At 44.5% G+C, this 24,096-nt stretch overlaps 1 protein-coding gene and 1 long non-coding RNA gene across 2 annotated transcripts in view; both read right to left on the bottom strand.

Annotated features, from left to right (window-relative positions):
* Positions 1-24,096, bottom strand: part of LOC142033857 (uncharacterized) — a 161,332-nt gene that overhangs the window by 75,674 nt on the left and 61,562 nt on the right. The gene's annotated exons all lie outside the window — the stretch shown is intronic.
* LOC142031828 (AF4/FMR2 family member 1-like) lies at positions 489-22,802 on the bottom strand. Its single transcript, XM_075029590.1, has 15 exons — positions 22,774-22,802; positions 22,619-22,673; positions 22,450-22,487; positions 20,862-21,018; positions 17,221-18,138; positions 14,604-14,701; positions 10,793-11,039; positions 9,668-9,759; positions 8,605-8,668; positions 7,647-7,783; positions 6,369-6,440; positions 5,645-5,738; positions 5,499-5,542; positions 3,872-4,101; positions 489-1,107 (listed from the first exon to the last, which is right to left on the bottom strand). The coding sequence occupies exons 1-15, from the start codon at positions 22,800-22,802 to the stop codon at positions 986-988; spliced, it is 2,397 nt and encodes a 798-aa protein (XP_074885691.1). The 3' UTR covers positions 489-985.

The following is a 24,096-nucleotide window of genomic DNA, read 5'->3' as shown; positions in this document are numbered from 1 at the left end:
CCACTTAGTCCCTCCTTAAACAGAAGTGATTCCTCCCCATGTAAGCTCTCAGACTCAGAACCATGCCCAAGCAATCAGAGTGACCCAGTACAGCTGTCCACCCCCACCCATCGGAATGACAAAAAGCAACCAGTCAAGGAGTCCTCAGTGTGAGTGACATCCCTCCACCACAGAAGAAAGGCAGAGCTGTTTCCAACCACACCTGGTCATTTTGCCACCCCAACTGTTTCTGGCTTACAAGGCTTAAACCGAGCAAGACCCTAAGTAATACAGTTCGAGTGCTAAGGGCTTCTGTGTGCGTGAGTGCGTGGCAAGGAGGAGGACCAAAGCAGCGACGACTTAAAAAGTGAACTTGCAGCACTGAAGGCAGTGGCTTCCCCCGCTTCTCAGGACAGCAGCTGGCTGACAAATGCAAGAGGGTGGGGTTGGAAAGCAGGCAAGGCAGACCACTTTGCTGTTTTTATTGTAACATAACGCTTTTCGGTGCTGCTGAGGTTGTTGCTACTTGCCATCTGAGGAACAAAGACACCAAAGATTGCATCCATGCTTGGAAAAACATTTCTCTGACATGTCTTCTGGGCACACAACTGTTGCAGACTGTGGGATGTTGCATAATAACCTCTGGAGGCAGATTTCCTTCTTGTCGGCACTTCTTCATGTGTGATTATTGTCCTGCTGGTTATTCGTAATAGAAATGTTTATAGACCATCAATACATTAGGCCATTCAGACAATTCATTGCACTTCATTGTTTGAAAGGAAGGTGCCATCAACGCCGAGGCTTTCCTCCATCTCTTCTTTTTCAAGGCAGCAAAGCGCTACCCTAAAAATGCAGTTCAAAGTTTTTCCAGTGTAACCAGATCCCTTCCACCTTGATTTATTTTCCCTTGCAGGTGCTTTGTATCCAATGATTCAACAAGTTAGACTGTTTCTGAGGCTTCAAAAGTGCAAAAAAGTTCAAGGTATTTGACCACCTTGAGCACCAGTTAAGGCGTATTTGTTTCCAGTCTCAGCCACTGTAAACCCTGTCTAGCGTAGTGTACCAGTTCGGTCATGCTACTGTTCAGTGCCAGAGTGCACGTCGCTGTGCTGAGTTCAGCAAAAAACTCTGGAAAAAGGGGAGGGAGAAAGAAAACATTTGGTTGGTTTCACAAAACAGGCACATCCGACAGGCTAGGGGGCAGTGAGGAGCGACAACAGCAGCACACTGACAGTTGGCAAGTCCCATTAAACATTGTTCATGCAGAGAGGTCAGCAATAGTAGAAGGCTGGGAAATGTCATAAGTGCACGAGGCACAGCACGCAAGAGGAAAATCACACTCACACACGCCTACACACACTGAACCGCCTCCCCAGGTGCTGGCTTTAAAAGGACATCGAGACTCCATGGTAGGTGGGCAAAAGTTTGGGTGTTCATACCCCAGTTACTGCTGTGTGCTTCCCCCAGATTTTAAACAGGCCAAATTTGAGTGTCTTTCTGAGTGATGCCGGGAGGCACACACAGCTGTCATCAGACTGGTCCCTTTCCTTCATCCATCCTCAAACCTTGGAGACATCATGATTTCTCAACTGAACAGGTTTAAAAATTTATAGAGCTTGCCAGGCTATACAGCTCAGATTTGGGTTGCCTTTAGCTGGGCATGTCAGGCAGATTTCACAGAGTCCTCCTACCCTGCCACCAGCTTGAGGCACCACGCTCCTCCTCCCACATGGGCAGGAGAAGGCTCTTGCAGCATATCTGAATCTGCTGGGAGATGCCGGCAGGCTGCATGCCCTGCTCTGTGCTGGCAATCATCTGTGCAGGTGACAGTGAGTTACAGGAAATTATCACACCTATTCCTTTCCAGTCACCTTTCCAAGATATTCCTGCATGACCTGCCTTCTAGGGACATGGGCTCGTCCCAGTCCCTCGGTCCCTCCAGCCTTGATCGTGTTGCCAGGTACCTTTTCAGAAACCGCCCGTTCTCAGCTCTCCTTATTTACACACAAAGATTGAACCTGGAGGCTGAAGATTTCTGCTTGGCTGTGCAAGGAACTCTTCAGCAGCAGAGAGCACAACACTTTCATTCTAATACTTTCCAATTCAGAAGCAGAGAACACATTTCCCCTGATTTCCCTCCTTTTGTGTACAAAATGGGTATCCATTCCCTCCACAGGAAACAGAAGAGCTGTAAGCAGGGACAAGGAGTCTGAACACCCTGCCTGGGCAACCAGAAGATAATCTGATCTGGGACCACAGTACTTTGTGAAAGGAGAGTGACTTCACATGCACACGTGCAACCTCAGCTTGTCCTTGCTGTGGGAAATCAGAGGCTGAAGACAACCTCTTACAGCCTCATGATCCACGGTGCTACTCTGCATTACAGTGAGGAGCTGGGTCCTGTGCTGGAAGCAACTGGTTGCGGACCCGCCAGAAAGCACTTCAGCTCTGCACAAGTGACTTGGACATAGTTAGAACTAACTGCTTTCCACTAACTTATGACTTCCCTGTTTAAGAGAACTCGATAACTGAAGGCCACTGCTCTTTCCTCTTCTTATGCCCTATGAATTGCACAAAAGAATCAAGGATATGGCCTTTTTTTTAGTTTTAGGTACTCACTCTCCGCACCTCTTAGCATCTGTACATTACACTGAATATCAACAAGTTCCAGTTCTGAAATTCCTCCACCATCCTGAACAGTGACAACAACTGCTAAGCCTACATGAGTATTTACTCTTCTGCACAGATCTACTCCCTAAGGAGTATTTACTACCCCGGTCATCATTCCCCTACATCAAAACAGCAACACATAGCAGGTTCTGAATTTAGTCTTGATTGATGCAAGATTGTGCTCAGGCTGCCCTCCCACAGGTTTTCCTCCAGGACTCATTCCTCTGGCTTACCAGCAGCATCCACTGCTCCTTCTATGTGACAGTCTTTTCTCAGCCTTTAGAGGCTAGAATCCAAAATACTACACATGAATTGCTGCTGTGAGCACAGATTTGCTCAGAGGACAGCCAACAACTGGAGTTACTTTATTCAAAGGTGACTTGCAAAGCCTTTTGAATTTCAGCAACTGCCTCATTAGTGTGACTATTTTTACAGCCTTCCAACAATTCAGCCAGGCACATCGTGTTTATTTTCTGTCGCAAGTTTGCCAACAGATCATGGCAAAACTTCCCTTTGCCCACAGTAGCTCACAAAACTTTGTGTTTTACGGAAAATGACACTGCAAATGCCACATGGGATGGCAGGTTACAGACTGAACTGCATCTGCTCTAGGGCTTTTGCTTATCCACCACTGCTTGTACCACAGGACAACACAACATTTTTAACTACAAAACTGTAAAATAAAAAAAAGTAGGAGCAATTTTAGAAATGCTGCTTGGCAAGGACTCCAATTGAAGTGCTGCTCAGCTTCTCTGTTATGGAGAGAAGCCAGCTTCACCGTTTTCAAGACAAAAATACCTGGAAGTTTGACAAACAAACTGAAACACAAGGGTACAGGCCAAAAAGATGTTTTTAAAGAAAACGGACCAATTCAGAAAAGCTAAGCGCCCCAAAGGGAAAAACAAACAGAAAAAAAAAACCCTTATGCTTCTTGTGTTACCATGGAGCGAGCTGGCTGGTTTCCTGCACTTGATACCCTCATGCCTTAGCTCTTAGACATTTGAGGATGCCAAGACAACCTTTTAATTGGAACACTCATCATTATATCACCACCAAGTATCTCTGCCAATAACCTGCCAATAAGCCATAGCTGTCTATTTCGACATTTTTACTGCTTTGTTCTTTAGGTATGGTGTTTGCTACACTGAGTGTTAGGATTTAAGCAAGTACATACACATAAACACAACACATAAGACAGAAAAGCCAGAGGGCAAAAACTTACCCTTATTCTTCCTGACCAGTGCGTCAGCCCGTTCCCAAATATCATACGCATAGAGGATATAGGAAGTAATGTTGACGTAGGAAGAGGTGATGCTTGGGATATTATAAGGGACAGTGACTGAAGAGCCAATGCTGTTGCCGCTGCAGTTGCTAGCATTCGATCCTGGCTGAGAACTCACAGAACCAGCAGGAGAGGGCATTGGAGAAAGAGGAGAAGGCATGCCTGTGCTTCTGCAGGAGAAAGAAACACCACCACAAACATTTCATTTCAGAGTCGAAAGTCTTGCCACAAGACTGGCTTATGCCAGGAGCTATCCAGTATCATCTAGGCCTGCAGCATAGAGTGTTAAAAACTGAGATGCATTCAGCTACATAACAGGTAATTGTCCTCTGAGTGCAAGGCCAAGGTTTTTGAATTGATTTGCGACTCTAAGGACTCCTCTTGACAAAAGAAAATGTGGGACCAGACATCAGAAAGGGCCACCCATCCACCTTCCAAAATCTACACCTCCTCGTGCAAGCCTTCACCAGATTCTCTAAGTGTTTTTTGCTAAAGACTTCCATTTCAGGCATGCTGAAGCTCCCCACCTACAGAGGCTGGAGCTTTCTGACAGCTAGTCAAAGCAGCCAGGTCAGCCTACACACACTTATTTATAGACCTAGGGAAGCTAAATGCAGTCAGCTGCCCGCCTTCCAGACACAGGCTGGCTTCATCACATCGCTTCACCCCCACCACTTCAACCAACCTCATTTCAGTCACTGGTATGAGCGAGCTTCCACCACTGCTCTTGGGAGACCATTTAATTCCCAATAACCTACACTGTCCAAGGTGGCAGAAAAATAACTGGAATTTCAGCATCACTACTGAAGACCAAACCACCTTCTCTCAACTGCAAAGTTTAAAAGGGACAGATGTGGAGCTGGATAGCTATCTGCCAAATGCAATTACCACAGGATAGAGAAAAACTCTTACTCATTGTCATTAAAACACAGCACCAGTCTGCCAGGCATTGGGCCAAACACTGTTATGGGACATCTTGCCTTTTACTTTTGCTGCCACATACGCAGCAACACTGCTGCAGATACATAGAAAGGACAAAATGCTCAATAACTCACAAATTAGAAAATTAGTTTCTTTTTCTTAATTGGTGACTGAGGTAAAGAGAAAAATATTAAAGTATCACCTCAAAGTTATGCTACCACAGGCTGAAGGCATAATCCTACTGGACAGTGGCCAGGGAGATGGGGATGGTACCCTCTTAAGTCTGAAACGATCTCTAGATGAGAGCGACAGAACAGAACAAAGATGACAACAACAGGGACTCTGAAATAGCATAGTGATGCTACCTTCCTTGCTCCTCTGGCCTGTTTCTCTGGTGGAGAACTGCTCTGCCTGATACACAGTAACTCTGGACCTCATAACAAAAAAAACCCCAACCTTTCCAATGAGAAAAGACAGGAAAGAGAGAGCAGAAACCTACTCATGCCCCCTAACAATATGATTTCAGGTGGTACGAAAGAGCGAGCGGTGAGGCACTCAAACGCAGCCTGCAACTCAAATACTCGGGATACTATTTTCACTCACACCCTTATAGACACATCACAACATACATCTTTTTAAATCTTACCTTGCAACACATGGAGAAGGTGCTTGTGTTACTCTGGAAGAACTCTGCAGTAAGGAACAGAACTCTTGTTAGGTATGGGCTATTCAGCCAACATCAGTAACTACTGCAGCCAGCCAGCTGGCAGCTTAGTAATACGCATGCCCTACCTTGAAGTGGTCATTCAGGATCCTGGAATAATTTATTGCAGTGTCTTTTTTGTAACGAAACATTGCCATGTGCAGAATGGACTGGCAGCGCATGCTGTGAACAGAAACACAACCAAGAGTAAGAGTTCACGCTCACCGCTGCCTGCTCAGCAGTCATCAGCCTTGTGGGATGGAGGCAGGCACACATCAGCTGTATTGCAAAGTCAAGAAAGCTCAGAATTTCTCCTCCTGCTCATCTTAAAGAAAGACTCTGTAAAAAAATCACAAGGGGGAAAAAAAAACCCAACAAAAAAAACAACCAAACAAGGAAGGGCCATGTCTGGTCTTTTACATAAAACAGGTGCCCAACCTCTTATAGGTGCCACAGGCTGAGTAAGCCTCTGTCCAGAAGTGCCTCAGCTACGTTCAACTACAGCTTCAGTTACACAGCTCAAGCACGGACAGCCAAATCGCATTCTTTCACCTTAGGTGAGAGCCCTTATGTGCTCTCAAGTTACCAGCAGATCAAATTTTAGAGCCTGTGCCTTCCACATGTAGTCCCTTGTGATATCCCAGCTCACTTTAGAGATGTTCCTGTTCATTCTGGTTTTTATATTGTGGGGTTTTTTTCCTTGCAGAACTCTGATTCCCATTTAACTCATTCTTTTGCCCCTGAAAGTAACGGGTCTTTCACTCTATCAAGTCTAAAAACAGAATATGAAGGTGCAGAACAACGGTTACGCACCATAACACAGCAAAGATTTTTTCTTGTGAAGATGCTGAGGAGTCCGTAAAGGATTTCAATGTCATGGCGAATCTAAGGAAACAAACAGAATCTTGTCAGTCATCAGGGCTCTGAAGTCCTACTGTTTATGAAAAACCAGTGCATGCCGTTATCTCAAGCACTGGTCCAAAAGTCAAGAAACCTGCCCCGAGTTCTTAGTCCTGGCACCAAGTGCTTTGTATGATCTTGAGCAGAGGACTGTCTCCAAATGCCTTGTTTTCCACGCAGCAGGAACAGATGTGGCCCCTTATGCGACTCGCTCTCCTCTTACACTGATTAATGGGCAACATCCCTACAAGTAGATGCCCCCCGTGGGCCACCTACAGGCCTGAGGCCCAGAAGAGGTGCCCCCACCACTGACTACAACACTAATTCAAGTGTTTCTGGACAAGACAGACATCTCAGTGGAAATGTTTCTTTTGGCAAAGAACAAATAAGCAAACCTCCTTTTTGAAAACAAAGCAACAGTAGCATCTTGGAAATGCAGTCCATCAAGACCAAAAAGCAAACAATGTCATTTAAAAAGTTTGAAGTCTACCACAAAAAAACCTCTGACAGCTCTTTCAGCTCTAAGGTCAGAAGTCAAATCAGCTCTCGAAAACTCACATAACCTGTAATTTCAATATGAATAAACCGATACCTGTCTCTCTTCTATCCAGTACATGGTTCCTTGGATTGCACTGCCTGCATATGTCATAATGTCTACTATCTACATGCATCTACTATGGCTGTGAAACTAAACAGGGAACGTTGCTAAAAGAAACCCCAATAAAGTGCACTGGTACAAAGACACATGGGAGAAACCAGTAAAATCTGCCTTCAATCAAGCTGCAAGAGCTTTGGGGCACAAACCGCTCTTCCACGTGCTAGATTGTTGCTTTGATTTTTTTTAACTGACATACTATTGAGCTCACATGCAAAAGCAACTTCAGTTCTGGATAAAGTAAAAACTCCTTCCTGTCCTTGATTATCTGAACCAGTGTCCTCTGGTGTACCTCAACTGCAAGGCTCAAATGCTGAGGAGGACATGGTGCCTACTTCTTCTGATAAGCAATGCTGAAACACATTTCAAAGGATTTGTCTCTGGTGCCTCTGGATGGTCTGTCTGATGCTTGTACAGCAACCCAAACTCTGCTCCATGGTGGGAATCCAGAGCTGCCACAGTTGCAAACAAGCAATGCAACTAACCCTTCCCCTCCAAACATGCTGCCTAACCATCATGCTTTGAAAACCACTTACTTGATGAGATCTATGGTGCCCCTGAATATGCTGTAAGCTGATTTTGGTGCTGGTGCATCCGATTCCAAGGCGATCCCATACTCAATGAAGGAAAGGGCAGCATCTAGGTACTGAAAGGCCTTTCCAGTCTTGTCGGTCTATTGGGAAGAAAATTCTAATTTTTAGACTAAGACAAAAACTGCTTCTCTCAAGTATACCTGAATTCCTTTTTTTTCCCCTAGTTAGGCAGGATTTGAAGAAAGAAAAAGATGCAAGTCAGGCCTCCAGGTGATAATTAAAGGATTCTCAGCAGAACCCCTAATGTGGTCCCAGTCATCAGCTTTGTGGGCTCTGGCTATTCGTATCTCTTCCTCTTGCTCAACATTTTCCTTAAGTAATTTATTACCTTCACATTTTTGGATATTATTGTCTCATCTTGGGGGCCTGCTTTGGGAGAGGCAGATGGGGCCTTCCCATTGCAGTATTCCCTCACTTCATTTTCACAGGTAAATGGCAAGTAGCAAATGTACATTATCTGACTGAGCCATAATTAGCAAAAAAATAGGTTCATTCATGCATGCTGTTAAACTGCACATAGTGGAGAAAGCTAGTTACATCTGCAAAGGGCACTTCCAAGTCTTGTCCACCAACACAGGATCCTGACGTTTCAGAGTAAACTGTCTTAAAACTATCTTCCAAGGACTTTGTGATAGCTCTGCAAAGCAAACAGGCCTGCTAACCTCAGACAACATCAGTTCTGAATCCTATTCTCTAGGCACATTCTCTAGATGTGTTTACAACAAAGGGAAATGCCTGAACATTTGGCAAATAAAGACAGCCTCCCCACATATGACTTGAACATGCTCCATGTAGGGAGTATGGAAGTAACGTTAGCCAGCGAATCTTATTCACGTGCATGCAAGTATCAGGTCTGAATGCAAGAGCTGGTTAACATTTCTAGCACAGGGCCATGACTTACCATTGCATCAGCTTTGTGCTTCAGCCTCTTGGCCACTTCTATGTAGTATTCTATCGGATGCTGCCTGAATTGGGGACAGAAAGAGGAAAAACAGAAAACAGAGAAAAAGAGTAGGATAAATTTTACCTTCTTATCTACAGGATGCTATGAGTCCGAACATCCTGTTTTGGTAAGCTTGTTACAGCCTTATCAAACACACGTTACAGTTATGATAGTCACTAAATGAATGTTGTCTGCATGTTCAGAAATACATAGCAGTTGAATGGACAGATAAAATGAATTGATTTCTTAAAAAATGTATGTTAGAATAACACTGAAAACTTACATTTCTAAGTAGAAAAAACACTGGAGGTTAGGCTACTATGAGGCCAAGTTTACTTCTTTGCTCCCATGGAAAGATAGTAGTTACGTGATGCCCTATCATTCCTCAAGTACAATACCAGCAATACATTTCTGATTGAAGCATACAGTAAACTCTGCAGTATGACACACTCAGACCAAAAGAGCTTGCATTCAAGTTATCTGCTTACAAGAGATATGGTGTGCAACGCTTCTACAGAGCTGGGTCTCAGTCAACACATAAATGATGATAAATTTGGACTGCACACATTTCTGCGCATTGGGATAATCTATTCACCATGGAAATGGCATACAGCCACCTGTGCGCTAACAAAAGGAGCAAGTAGAGTCATACCCTCTCAGAAAAAGTCAGTTGCCTGCCCAGCACCCTGTCACAGAGGAGTTTGCCACTTGTCAAGAATCAGACAAATCAAAACCCATTACTTGTAGGCAGGCACAAGACACCTCCTCTCAGAGTTCAAAAGTACTTAATTTCTAGAGTAGCTTCCCTCAAACCAAGAACTGTTGTAATGAGACCTTTGCTTTGTGGTGGGTGGGCTAAGTCCCAGACACAAGAAGGCAGTACAGGGCAGGTCTCAGACATCTCTCTCTCTCTTTCCTCCCCAAAGAAGTGATCAAGAAGCAGAAGCCTGGGTGGCTGCAGGGCCAGCCTTGTCTGGTGTATTCAGAAAGTACAGGTGATGGGTGTAAAACAAAAACTTACTTTTCAAACGTGAGTTGAGGTCCCCTTGGCTTGGAGGCACCATTTGGCAAAGAAGGCACTGGGAAAGGATTTGTGACATCCCCTGGAGATCCCTGAAAAAAACACAGAGTGGAGATAAAGCTGGTTAGAGAGATGTCTAAATCAATTCCAAAGCTTGGCTTTCCTAAATTTCAAGAGAAAATGTTTATTTGTCCCAGGCATAATCTATTCTCCAGGCTCTCCAGCTCTTCTTACTTTCTTCCCCAGTACCCCTTTCAATAATGGAAATGGAAACTTGGCATCCTACCTGACTGCTAGCAAGGCTTAATACCATTCAAACTTCTCCCAAGCATGGAGAAATTAAGTAGCAGGTTTCCTTGCACAATGGCTAAAATAGCAGTAAGGCTGCAAGCAGCACGTTTTTCATGGCCACTAGCCAAGGCAGAAGGGGTAATATCCATTCACACTTATTTCCAGCTTAACCACATGGAAATTGCTGATTCTCCACTACTAACTACATTATCAGGAAAAAGCAAGCAGTTAGAAGCCAGCTAATACAGCATGCACAGTCTAGCTTAACACACACAGCAACATCCTAGATCACACACACAGAGCCATGAGTAAGCAGCAATATAATTGAATTTTATAACCTCAAAATGCAAAGATCCAGCTGCAAGGATCATCAACAATTTTGTAAGCAAGCTATAAAACCTTATACCTAGGTCACGGTCAAAACCACAGGTTGCTTGTTTCTTATTTTTAAGCAATCCACTCTTTCTTTCTGTAAACACACTTATTTTTACACCAATATTGTACTTGCAGTTGCCTATAGTCAGAAGCAGTTACTACCATAAACACGATTCTCTTGCCTTTGTTTTTCACATGGTCACCCCTTCTCACTATGTTTCACTGGTAAGATTACAACAGATGATGGAAAGTCAGCAGAGAAGTTACAACACAGGCTTTTGAGCTAGCAACATAAGGGCACAGATAGCCATTAAAGGGGTAAAAATGCTTCAAAGAGCTTTCTCTGGTGGCTTGTTTATCTTCCTTCCTTTTTAATATCCTCAGAGCATGTTTCTCAAGAGAATCACACAGCACCCATGGGTTGCAGGAAACATCCTGCCAGTTATAATGGATACCTACTTTGATGCCCTTTGAGAGCTCAGCGGGATTTCTCTCCACTTTCTTGTGCTTGGAGAACAAAGGATCCTTGTGGTTGCTCTCGTCCCTGGCAGTGTTATCCACGACAGGCAGCTCGCTGCTCTCACTTTTGGGTCTCTTTTGGGCCATCTTGGTTGACTTTGGTGGAGGATGTACAGGAGACATGGGTGGCAGTGGTGGGGGTAGCAGGAGATCTTTCTTCTGGGTTTCAAGTGAAGTTTTTGATGCTCTGGAGATGGGAAGCAAATTCAGCAATTGGGATGAATATGGTGTACATATAAGGTAGGGATTTTTTTAAAAACATAGTTATATCATGTGCCAGTTCTCTTTAAATTTCTCTGGAAGTGTGAAATGAGTTGTTAACATAAAGAATCCAACAAAAGCAAAACAAAACTTCAGGGACTTCACTGGCATTAGGTAACACATCTTAAGCCGCCAACAACACACAAACAAGTTGGTTTTCAAGTAGGAATAACCTTCAGGACTTATCATTGGAGTAAATGCTTGCAACCAGAATACGAGGATGTTGCAAAAAAAAGGCATCCCTCCAACACAGCCCCTTTTCACTGAAAGAGGAAGAGAGGCAATCACAGCAACTAAAATCCCTGGCACAAATCACCCAACAAGGCAAATGAACTGCAGCACTACCTCTCTTTCCCAATTATGGTAGAAGATATCTTCTATGGTCAGAGATACTCACCTAGACATTTGATCCTGTATGTGCTTTGACAGAATTCAACTGAGTCATTCCTTGCCAGGACTCACCAGCTCAACTAGACAACACTATAAAGTTGAGAGGATTCCAGTGATAGAGACTTAAAATGCTGTGCTTTTAAATGGCAGAGTCTATCACATTTAATAGGATGGTGGCACATCAGATTTCTGATCATTTGAAGTTAGGATTACCAGGGAACTCTGGCAGCTGTAAGCAGCACCAAATAGCTCTAAACCTTGTTTCACTACTGCTCATTTACATCATTTTTATTCAGCTTCTCAAAGTTTCCAGGAAAACACAGAGCAGTGAATCCCAACTCATGGACTGCCTTATCAGAAGAGGAGGAAATGAAGTTAAACCCAGTGAGAAGACTGAAGTGTAACATTGCACATCTTGCTTCGTTCTGCTGTGCGTGCGACAGTCCTCTCCCCTCTTCCACAACCCACTTTTCCCGTGGCACAGTCCCTACTCACTGCACACATGCTCCCCAGCTTCACTACAGCTGACGCTCCAGAGAGGACTGTTTGACGCAGAGCTCAGCGGCATCCCCTAACCTGATCCAGAGCCCTCTCTCCCCAAAAACGCATCCTATTCTTCCCACTCTGAAAGCCAGAACATGGCTAAAAGGGGTGCTCATTTTCACTGAGAAAAAGGGAGGAATGAACCACAGAAGTAATGCCCTTCCATTATTACCACAGCTGAAATATCCCTTCACCCAACTAAATGTTAGCCCTAGCGCCTAAGTGCTTTCAGAGTACTTCAATGTTTTCTCTGCAGAAAAGCAGTTTACTCATGTTGTCAGGACACAAACCTCAATGCTACATACCAATGCAAGTCAATACCTCAAATTCAAGCCACAATCAAGCAGGAATTGAATGCAGTAGCCCAGAACTGACACAGGAGCCTCCCCTCTCAGGAACACCGCCCATTTGAAGACATGCTCTTGGAAGCGTTTGCTCTAGCAAAGACCTAGCCAAAATGCTGGCAGTACACTGGTATGCAAATTATGGGGTAAGTTTCAGCAGATCTACCAGAAACACTGCAAATGCTATAGTGGAATACATGAGAAATTCCTGGCCATAAAGGCCATCTGAAATTCTAGAAAGACCGCAATTCAAAAGGCACACTGGTTGCGTCCCCATTAGGTCACATACAAAAAAGACAAAAACAAGATGATGATTTTAGTGGAGAACGCAAATGCTCCCTACCCACCTATACATACAAATCTGTTTTCTGGACTGGGCTTTGCACATTTCACCTCTATGCAAATCTGGGCTAGTCAAAGTAAAAAGCCTACTGGCACTGCGGCATCTTGGTTTGGTTAGAGAAAGGGGGAGCTGCATATCCACGTGCTTCTGGAGCATCCCAGCTCAGCAGCCTCCCATGGCAGCAAGGTGAGAAAACAGAGCTCTGCAATATCCATCACATTCACCTCTGCATTCTCAGCTGGGAGAAGACAAGTTCCACCTAGCACAGACACTGCGTGCACCAGCCGCTAAGTGCTGTTCAAAGTCTGTAACCGATGACAGCAAAAGCAGCTGAGGGAGTAGAGAGTATCAGCATTAACATCTGACTTTTTTCTTTCATCAGGACCTGTCCAATTAAGAAAACAGCAATGATCACCGAGTCAAAATTTATGGACATACAGTTGCATTTAGTACAATATCCTTTCCCAAGAGGCTGCCAGAACTTGCTCTGCTGTGGACGTGATTGCTCAATCATGGGAATAAGACTCACGACTTCGGGGCCACCCTTTCAGCTATTTCACCTGTTTGCAGCAGGAGCCTGAGCAAGCAACTCAAATTTGTCTGCATCTCAATTTCCCCATGTGCAAAACACGTTCACATCATCTTCTCACCTTACAAAGACTCAGAGCTTTAAATGCATGTGAAGTACTATGAATCTGCTAAAAAGCTTTCTGCTGCTTCCCATGCAGTGAGACCACGAACTTCCCCAAAACAAGTATGACAGTAGAACCCAGAATGAGGAAAACATGCGCAAAGAAAAAGAAGTTCGTAAGAATCATTGAATGGTTTGGGTTAGAAGGGACCTTTAAAGATCATCTAGTCCAACTCCCTTTTTAAAAGCATTTTAAGGCTAGTTCCATTTCTCATGAAAGCAGAAATAATTGATACTTGAACTCTCAAGTCTTACTCACCTAGAGTCATAGAATAGTTTTGGTTGGAAGGGACCTTTAAAGATCATCTAGTACAACCCCCCTGCAATGAGCAGAGACATTGTCAACCAGATGGCAAGTTCTCTTGCCATCCCCTGAAACACCTAAGCCATCGTGCAGAACAAGCATATGCTACTCCCCACAGAACAGCTGCCACCTCCCAGATCACCTGGGCAATTGTCTGCTGAGAGATTACCACCACTGTAGTTTAGAGAAGGGGAAATGGCTCCTACATCCCAGCGTGCAATCTACCACACTGTTTGCAACTCAAACAACGTCTAATTTCTTTGCACAAATTTGTTTCCTGCATCTGGTCTGAAAGAGAGCAGTGCAAATGGTTGCCTACCAGCTTAGAAGGAAAAGTAGTACGGGCACAACTGGCAATTAAATTTCTTGCAGCATAAACAGATTCTTTGAGCTACATGTAGTATATGGATCAGAGCATGCAGCAACATAAGCTGCAGGATGGACAAGTTTGTGTTTAAAATGGTGAAGTCTTCATTCCCATCTCAACTGTTCAAAATCAGGACAAATGCCACAACATTCAACGCTTTTGCAGCAGTGTAAACCAGGTATAGGAGGATGATCAGCCACGGAAACGTCAGCTTATGCTTGAATGATTAGAACCATAATCCTCAGCGTTAAGGGAGAGGAAGATAAGTGACACCCAAGTATCACTTCACATCTGCAACAAATAAAAAGGCGAATAAATGACACTCCCATAGCCACATGGTTGGTTCCAGGATGTAAAGACAGATTGCAGCAGATTAAGTTTCAGAAGGCACACGATGTTATAAGCAAACTCAGAAGTATAAGGACAGGAGATACAGTTCCTCGCCTTAACCTTTTTAAAAAAAGACTTAGTTTTATGCATGTCTGCCATCCCACCACTGTACACTCACTTCAATTTATTGGAGTCTTTGTTAGCTGAAGACTGCAATGATTTTCTTTCTTTTTCTGATTTCATTTTCTTCCTATCAATCTCCTTCTCCACTTCCCTCTAACAGGAAGAAAAAAAAAAAAAAATCACTCACGTTTTGAAAGTTGGTGCAAAGTACAGACCAATACAGCTAAGTTTGATTCTGGTTAAAAAAAGAAAAGGATAAGATATTAGAACTGACAAAGCATAAACCCAAAACACAGCGGATATAGATTTCAGGCTCGCTGACAAGTATCCTAAAATGACATTTTACCTACATTTGCTTGGATAGATTAATTATTTTGTAGTGATGGGGATGGAACTGCTAAACCTCTTGTTGCTAATAGTAATCAAAATTAAGGCATCTCCACTGCTGAAAATAAGCATTCCATCTGTTCTAGATGGGCTTTTTTTTCCTACTCAGTACGAGTTATACAGAAATGTATTCAGATTCCTCCTGGCAAAGTCATGAACTGCAAGCAATTGTGTTTTGTGGTATGCCTTATCAAAGGGAAGGAAAAAAATGCATTCACAGGAGAGTTAGATCCCTCCGATTCCTCAGATGTGCAGGGGTTTTTGGTTTTATGAAGAAGAATCTGATACAGCTGAAATTTTAAACAGGCAGTTAAAATCACTGCCATTGTCCTCCAGAAGAACAGGAACCATTAAGGCGGAGAGGTAATAAATAATACTTTTTAACTGCACTCCATAGGTCTTACAATACAAAGCGTGCAAATCATCAGCTCACCTGAATGAAAAACTTTAGAATAATTTGCTACAAGCCAAGAAAATGTGAAAGAAACTGCACTTATCAGTCAGTGTTACCCACAGTGTGCCTGGTGGCAGCCAAAAGCATTCCAGGACTTTCTGTCTCTCTCCCAAGAGTACATGCAGGTTTATGTCACTGTGATGGAGCTCAGTAGATTGTGCTCGGCAGAGTCGACCTCTGGCAGTGTGCTCAGGGCAAGGCTCCAGCACCTAGATCAAGTCCTTAAACTGTTTCTCAAGTTGAGCTCCACACTGCCGCAAACGATGTCTGACAGCTGTACCTGACCTAGCTGGCTGTTACGAAGCCTGAGCCTCCAAGGACACTGATGCATGCTGACATAATGCAGACAGCAAGGCTCTGAGGAGGGGTTTCCTGCAATCAGACACTCAGGCTGCAAGGGAAGACATGTCTAATATCAAATAGCTCCTCTTTTGGGTCTTTGAGATAACAGGAGAAGCAACAGATTTGCTGCCTGTTTACCCTCTTCCACTGCTCCGCAAGAGGGGGACTGCTGTGGTCTCTCCGGTTTCTTCACCCTTTCCCTGCTCTTCTGAATTCTCCCCCACAACTATGGGAAGTTCAGAAAATGACAAGACTAAATGCAACCCACACGGGAGCCAAGGTTGTTCACCCACATGTGCTAAGCCACCTGCTCTGTGAGGAGGACCAAGAAGGTATACAGGCACTGAAATATCCACAGTGAATACCCATTCACCACAAGGCCTGCAACCAACCCTGTGCAGCTGAACCAGCTGGCTAGAAGTATATTCACAGCCCCCTTTGGGACTTAGCTTTCCAAAAAACACTTGTGAGCAACTACCATCTCAGTTAAATAAAGGGCTGTCTTGTAATTCAAAGCAAAGCAACTATTCTAGCTGAAGGACTCTGGACACATGCATCTTTTAAGCACTAGCATCGCTGCTAGCACCTCAGCAGCTCCAGGGGAAACCAAAGAAGTTTTCTACATATTTAGCCAACCGCTGAGATCCAAAGCAGGGTTTAGCGACACTTGTTACTCTCGGTGAACCTGGTTCAGTTAAAAGTCTGCATTTATGGAAAAGCAAAAACATGGGGCTGCTGCCATCATCCCTAGTAATAACACAATTCACACCTGCAGAATTTGTTCCTCTTTGTGTAAGCAAGCAATCACAACTGTTTCATGGAAATGAATGACTCCACACAGGAAAAGACTACGCTACGCAGCCTAAGGCTGCATGGCTAAAGGCAGCAGAAGGTCCACGCATAGACAAAACCAAAAACCACAGCCCAGGGCAGCCTGTGTCAGTTCTCCCCACAAAGTGCAGGCAAGGTGCTCTCCCACAACAGACATTAAATGGATAGTGTAGATGACTGCACAGTCTGGGAGGTGCTTCAGATACCATGCTGCATTTAAAGGGGTTGCAGGGGGAGGGGGCACCACAGCCCTACAAAGCTCTGCTTGGTTGAAAGCCAGGGAAACCCACAAATGCTACCAGGGGGCTGGCCAACCACATGCTGACACAGCCTGCTGCTGAAAGCTCCTCCAATATAGGAGGGCTGGGGTTTTGTTGTCTGAGAAAACTAGTATTTCAAGAAAATACAGCAGAAAATGTTTTCAAATACCAAAGCGTTTGTTAGCTCACGAGGCTTTTCATTTGCTCAGCAGGGCATTTGTGACCAACAAGAAACCTCTATGAAGGGCTTTGATACACATTCCCTTTAGAAGTTTGATAACACCTTTAAAGGAGGAGCGCAAGGGATCTACTCCCAACTTAGGAGCAGAAATGAACTCTCCGCATGGGTTTTTCAAACACCACCTTGGTCCTTGTACAAACCCACCTCCACCTCTTACCTTCCTCTTCTGAAGGGACTTGTCAAGAGTATCCGTGATTTTTCTCTCCAAGTCCTGCTTCCTTGCACCAGGGGGTTCCTTGGCTTCTGCTCTCTTCTGGTGACTGCCTTTCCCAGGGGGCTGGGGGACTCTTGACAGCAGAGGGAGATCTATTTTCACCATGAGGGACTGAGGGGCAGGGGAGTCCCTCACTGGCGAGAGCAACTTCTTCCCCCTGATAGGCAAGGGAAGTTTCTCCTTGTGAAAATCCTCTCTGGCCACGATGGCAGGCCTGTGGCCGCTAGTCCTGGTGGGGCTTGTGCCCTGGCCTTGAGGAAGGGGACTGAGAGCGAGATGCTCCTGGACACTGCCAAGCAAAACATCTCTCATGACCTTGGGGTCCAAGAAGGGTTTGGCATTGGCCTGGTGGGAGCTCTTGTGCTTTCTGTTCTCAGGGGGCTCTTGCAGTGCCGGGGTCAGGTCTTTTCTGTCACTGGATTTTGGCTTCCCTTTCGTTTTGACTTTTGGCTTGTCTCTGGAAGACTGGTCTCTGACCTCAAAAGGACCAGGGTCACTCTCCACCTTCAGGCCTCCTTTGGGCCCCTCGTGGACAAGGCCCTTGCTGGGCCCTTTGATGCCCACAGTCTGCCTGGGTGAGGGCCCCTCGGCCCGCACAGGAGACTTCTGGCAGTTGCGTTTGGTCAGAAGATGAGCGTCCTGAGGAGCCCTGGCCGCTCGGCCAGAGCTCTTGTGATGAGGCTCCCTCGGCTCGGCACGCTGGTGGGAGGAATTGCTGCTGACAGCCTGCCCCTGCTCCTTGCCCTCTTCACATCCATCCCCATGGGCAATTTCGCTGAGACTCTCTGTTGGCACTGCTGGTGGGTTCACCTTGGTTAGCCAGTTGTCAAGCTGCCACTTATTAGAAGTCGGTGGGTCAGGCTGCACACAAAAAGAGAAAGGAAGGATGCAAGACTTTATGATGCCTTTATGGGCTATTTTCATCCTAGCATGGCTTACCAGAGCCCAGTAAAATTTCCCCTTGATGTTAAAAGAGCTTGAAAGTGAAAGACCATGTGTCAGTGGTGATGCTTTAGCGTGTGCACATTGACAATTCAGAAACACAGACCTCATCTTCGCACAGGATCAGTCAAACGTATTGCACAGCACTCCTGGATCTCTGCTAGCCTTACCTGTTGCTCAGCAAGAGACCAGTCTACATGAAAGCTTCATCTTGGTTTGCCACTAACCAACATCGTTGTGCAATCAGACAACATATAAAAAAAGCAGCAGGTGTAGAAATGGATTAGGTGCTGTCCTCGCAACACTTTTGGAAAGTTAGTTGCACACAGCACTACTTTCAAAACAGATGAGCAGCTGTGCCAGCTAACACATCTCATTGAAGTCTGACAGGTAGGCTGTCAGGCTCCTGTGGTTTAGCCAAAAGCAAACCATTTACCAAAATAAATTGTATGGCTAGCATGTCAAGTCCGGCCTCTTCTGAGTCCTCTGCCTACACAACCCAACACTCGCTTCCCTCTGGGTCAAGCAAGGCGTGAGCAACGACTGAAGTCTGAAGGCCCCTGGCATCACGGTCAAATAACATAACGTGGTTGCTACAAGCTCTGCCTAATCTAACAGCGGTCTGACAAATTACGAGAAAAGCAAACCCAACTAATGCTAAAAGAGACAACAGAAGCTGCAAATCTGAGGCATTATTCTCTGGGGCCCATTCTGAAAATACCATGTATGTGGCAACACCACTCAAATGGGTAACTCATTATCTGGGCACCATCAGAGCACAGCTAAACTCCCGCACTCACTGATTCTCCCCAGTTACCACTCTCACTTCTGAGAAGAGCCACAACCCTTCCCCGAAAAGAGAAAGCCCAGTACGTGAAATGTTTTCCGAGACTAATGAATCCCTTCTGCCATGATTTTCTTCTCTATCCAGACTCAACTCACTGTAGAACATGCAGATAAATAAGACATGTCTTCAACTGTGTTTAAGTCAGTCCATCTAGAATCCTGGTTTAAAAAACAGTGCTTGGTTTTACCATGGGTTTGGAAGTAAAATTAAACCACGAATTCCATTAGGCTTTTCAGATAACACAAATCTGCTTTATTTTCATCAGAATTTTAACTTACTAGCCACTGAAGAACATTTGGTTTTTGGTCAAACACTGTAAAAACATGGCTAAAAGACTTAGTAAACTTTGGTTTATAATGTACGTAGCTATCAGACAGTGGCATACTCTGATCCTTTTCTAGCACTTCTACCATCGGTTATCTTGTTTGTGATCTACACCATCATACAGGTTTTCATTAGGTTTCCAAAACCAAAGGATAGTAAGAGATTTTTTTTAAAAAAAATTTAAAAAAAAATAAATAAAGGAACTACTGCCTATAGGTCTTAAAGTCTGTTCTTTTGCATGTGAAGAACTGACTATAAACAAATGGGCCATGTGCACTAACTTACTCCTTGAGCACCATGGATGAATAGTTTGCTGAATAAAAAAGGATAAAATGGTCAATGGCAAATAGTTAGGACTTCACTAGAGCGAGAAGGATCTTACAATCTAGTATTTTCAGGACAAACCAGGCAGGATTTGGTAAAAGAGGAGAAGTATAACATCTGTCCTTCCAAAGACACCCACATTGCAGAGGGCAAAGTCTGTAACTGAACTGCTAGAGGGTGAAGTGTAGTAGATGTGAGATGAAAAGATACACCTTCTCAAAGCTTGTTTTCTGCACATAAAATTCTCCCTGTTCATGTGCTTCTAAGGTAAAAGAAAGGAAAACTAGGGCTGGAGGAGGGGGCGGGGAATAAATTACACGGTTTCTGTGTTTTGTGAGAGTACCTCAAAACTGGCAGCAGATTGGTTTACATCAGCTGTGGTCCACAGGATATAACTATGTACTTCCCACTGGCCCAAGAATGTTTTGCAAGCTGGAGGAACTGTTTGAAACCATGGGACATGAGCACTTCTGCAGCAGATTTTCAAAAAATGCATGGTCTCAATTATGAAACTTTAAGGCGCTAAGTTCTGGTTGTCTGCTTTTCCCAGTAAAAGCCTCAGAAATGCCAGTGCAGCACTATCTGAGCCAAATTCAACAGAAGCAAGTCTAAGCACATTCCAGCCCTTCCTGCAGGTCTCATCACTTCAGCTGTGATCTGGGAGAAGCTGAATCTGTCACTCACACACAGGAGCTGCAGGGAGGCAGTGGCTCCTCTTAATGTATCAGGAAACTGGTCTCACCCCGAAGCAACCCATAGCCTTGGCACCCAGGAAAGCTGCACGGGCAGACATGGGCCCCAAACACCCCAGACAAGCTGTGCTTCTCATCTGCACCTTGCTTGTGTCTCACCCGTGAAGGCACTAATTCCTCCAGGAGTGCTAGACAATGATGCCAAAGGAGAAGGGGGCAACACTTCAAGGTTAGGCACGTAGACGTCTAGTTATGCTGTTACTAGGGGTTATTTAATTGACAAACTCTAGAAGGGAAACAAAGGGCAAGATAAGCCTGATGATGCAGCAAAGATGTCAAGGGGACACCTGAACAATGACAGTATTTCAGGTCTCCTGTCCTGAATGCATTCAGACAGCAGAGAGTCTGAGGCAAGAGGCTGCGTTAAGCAGCCTCTACATTTTATTGGCATTCACCTCAGGTGCTGACGCTCTCGGAGGGTCGTTTGCTTCACTGTCACTCGAGTTGCTCTCCGTCTCTGAGTCTGAAGAGCTGTCTGAGTCACTGGTGCTCCCTGACTCCGGGCTGCTGGAATGTGCTGATGCCACACTCTTGGGCTGGGACTGTAGGGCACTGCAAGGCCACCATGAGATAAAATTAGAAAGCAGCATGGGTGAAGGTTACTTACTTATTATATTGACATGGCAGGATTCAAAAATAAAACTGAAACCCTGTGTTTTGGCACTGAGAGGGGAGGGGAGAAGGCCAAAGGAATACATTGCCATAGTCAAAAGATAAAGCACTGGAATAAAAAACCTCTGGAAATAATAAAACCTTCAACTCCAACCCAGTCGGACAAATACGTAAGCAGGACATCACTGCTCCAGTATGAAGCTGCATTTAGCCAACCGAAGTTTAAAAAATAACCAAAACTAACGAGTGTTTTTCTGAAAGCCCCAACCCTCAACGGAAAAATTTCCAATAAAGGCTAACAAGACAGAAACATACATTCCAGGATGGTTTCTCTTTTTTGTGTTCTCCCCCTTAAGTTTTTACTTCTTCATCTGTGTTACTTGGTCAAGGTGCTGTAACTGTTTCATTAACGGTCATGTCAATCAGTAGCATTTTTTGCAACACCCTCCCCTACTCAAAAGTGTTTTCCTCTAGCACTGACAATGGGAGTGGATGGAACTGAGGGGGAACTGTGACTTTTATGCACACCTTCTTTTTGTTTTGAAATGGGCTTACAAAATGTTGATTTTTTTTTTTTTGCTTTGAAAACTGTTTCCCACATTAGTATCAACACATTTGTATGATCTGGAGGCAAGCTCCTTGCTTATCCAGACTGATACTGTGAGAACACTCTATTTCAAGAGCTTGCAGAGACACAGATCACACCAAGAACTGACGTGCCCTTCTGCCAGTCTGACTTTGTAGACCATTAGCCTGTGCTTGAAGAATATAGATATCAAGCCAAAAACATATGTCAGTGCTCTCCTATAGGAAAAATTCTGGGCTTCTCCACCTTTCTTCCTCTAATGCTGGCGTGTGGCTGTTCAGTCTACCTTGAATACTGCTTCTGACTAACAACACATGGCAGGAACTGCTTACAGCCAGCTGCCTTATCAGTAGGAGCTGAAATAGCCTCCATAAGCCTACCTAACCCTTTTCTGTTCTTCATCCACTTGGCTTTTTTGGGCTTCCTTCTAAACTAAAACTGGACTCACACCTCACTTGTCACTACTACAACTGAAAATCCCATTAGATCCAGTGTGATCTACATATACACTGGTGGAGAGGAAGAGGAGAAAAGAAGGGAACAGTTGGGGAAATCAGTTCTGGTTCACAGACAAAATCCAGCATGTCTGGATTATTACTTTCTAATCGGAGCTTTCCGTAAAACTCCACACAACTAAAGGCGATTTTCAACAGCAGCTTCAGGCAGCTAGAAACCAACACCTGTATCTACAAGAGAAACCAGGAACCCTTACCCATCTTCTACCCCATTAGTTTTGTTTTTCCTCCTTATTTGGTCTAGCTAGTAGTTTGGGAACAAACCTGTACCTTGGAGGAGCAAGTGAAGAAGGTGGCTTTTCAACAACCTGTTTTGTTCACAAAAACAAAGAGGAGAGGGGGAGGAAAGGTTAGCTTAAGGAACTCGGAACAACACAACAAGTTGTGATGATTTAAAGGGAAGTCTGTGTGCCTAGTGTATAAAACATCTAAAACTGACTTGGTCGTCACCACTCTCTTCACTATCACTGAGCTGCAGGTCAGCCTGGAGCATTCTGAAAGACAACCAGAAGACAAATCTCAGCCAAGGCAGACACATTTTCAAGCAGCAGACACTGAGAAAGACTTAGTTTGCACTTGCCAAAACAAACAAACCTCCCACATCCTTTTTGAACATTTAGCATGCTCAATCTGCTAAACCTTGTCATTACCTGAATGAATGATAAAATGATAACACACAATCTAGGGATTTAACTGTGCTTTCCAACTGATCTCAGGACACTTTGCAATGGAGGTCAGTATCCTTGGCTGCCATCTACAGACAACAAAGACAAAGTTCCGTGAGCGGAATTCTAAACGAAGGTTACCTAGCACACTAACACAGCCAACAAAGGTTACCTAGCACACTAACACAGCAGGGCAGGGTGGAAGAAGTCTGATCCTTGTACAGCAAGAGACTAGCATGCTACTAGACTGCACTGGCTCCCCAAGGGGCAGAAAGCATCAACTTTGCACCAGAAGCTGTGCATGTTCACTCTCTCTGCGAATATTTCTTCTGCCACAGGGGTTCTTTTTTTGCTGCTGAGGTCTCCTACACAAGACGTAAGCAAATGCCAAGGTCAAGCCTATCTCCTATTTCATGCCCAAATAAGAAAAATAAGCTGTAACACATTTTATAGCAAGAAAACAAATACGAAAGATCCCCAGTGAACCACATCACCTGGGAAAAGCGAGGAGAGAGTTAGTGTTCCTGATGCTTGTTAGGAAAAGGAAAACTGCAGAAACTCTCACACTCTTGCAAGCCTTCATGTCAAATTATGAACAAAGCAAAAAAGATTTACGGCTCTGTGGGTCACCTCTAATGACTCTGAGCAGTTTGCTTTTATGATTCTGTGACAACAGAGGAGTAAAAACCTTGAATAAAAAAGTGATTCCCTTATTTAAACACTATCCCCACCAACTACACAAATTATTTTACACTCATACCAAAGCAACTGACATGCACGGAGATACTTTCATTGAAATAGGACCGTGTTTACTGCCGAAGGTGGCCACCATCTCACAACGAACAACAATTTCACAAACCAGAAGTGAGAAATCTGCTCTTGTCCATGGAGCAGGACAACATGAAGAAACCCCAAAGGTCTCCTGTGTCTACCAGTACAGAGCCAACCCCTCCTGCACAGGTGACACCTCCTGCAAAGGTACTGAGCCCACAGTCCCGGAGTACCTCTCACTGATGCAGAAGAGGTTCTCAGTGCACAAGGGCTCTGCCAGATTACACTTGTGAAGACGTACGTGCTTTCTTTGTTCAGGCATTTTGACTTTGCCATTCCCCTGTGACTATCCTCCTCCATCTCTCAGTTTCTACTGCCTCATTTCCTTACACACCTTCTTGGTGAAAATCACCTCCTTCCTCTTCTTTTACAGTAAACACTGAAGGGAAGCGCTATGAGACACCACCTTGGAAAACGAGGC

The sequence above is a fragment of the Buteo buteo genome, chromosome 1, assembly GCF_964188355.1.
Source record: "Buteo buteo chromosome 1, bButBut1.hap1.1, whole genome shotgun sequence".
NCBI lineage: Eukaryota > Metazoa > Chordata > Aves > Accipitriformes > Accipitridae > Buteo > Buteo buteo.
The sequence above is the reverse complement of the archived record's forward strand: the minus strand, read 5'-3'. Positions and strand labels throughout refer to the sequence as shown.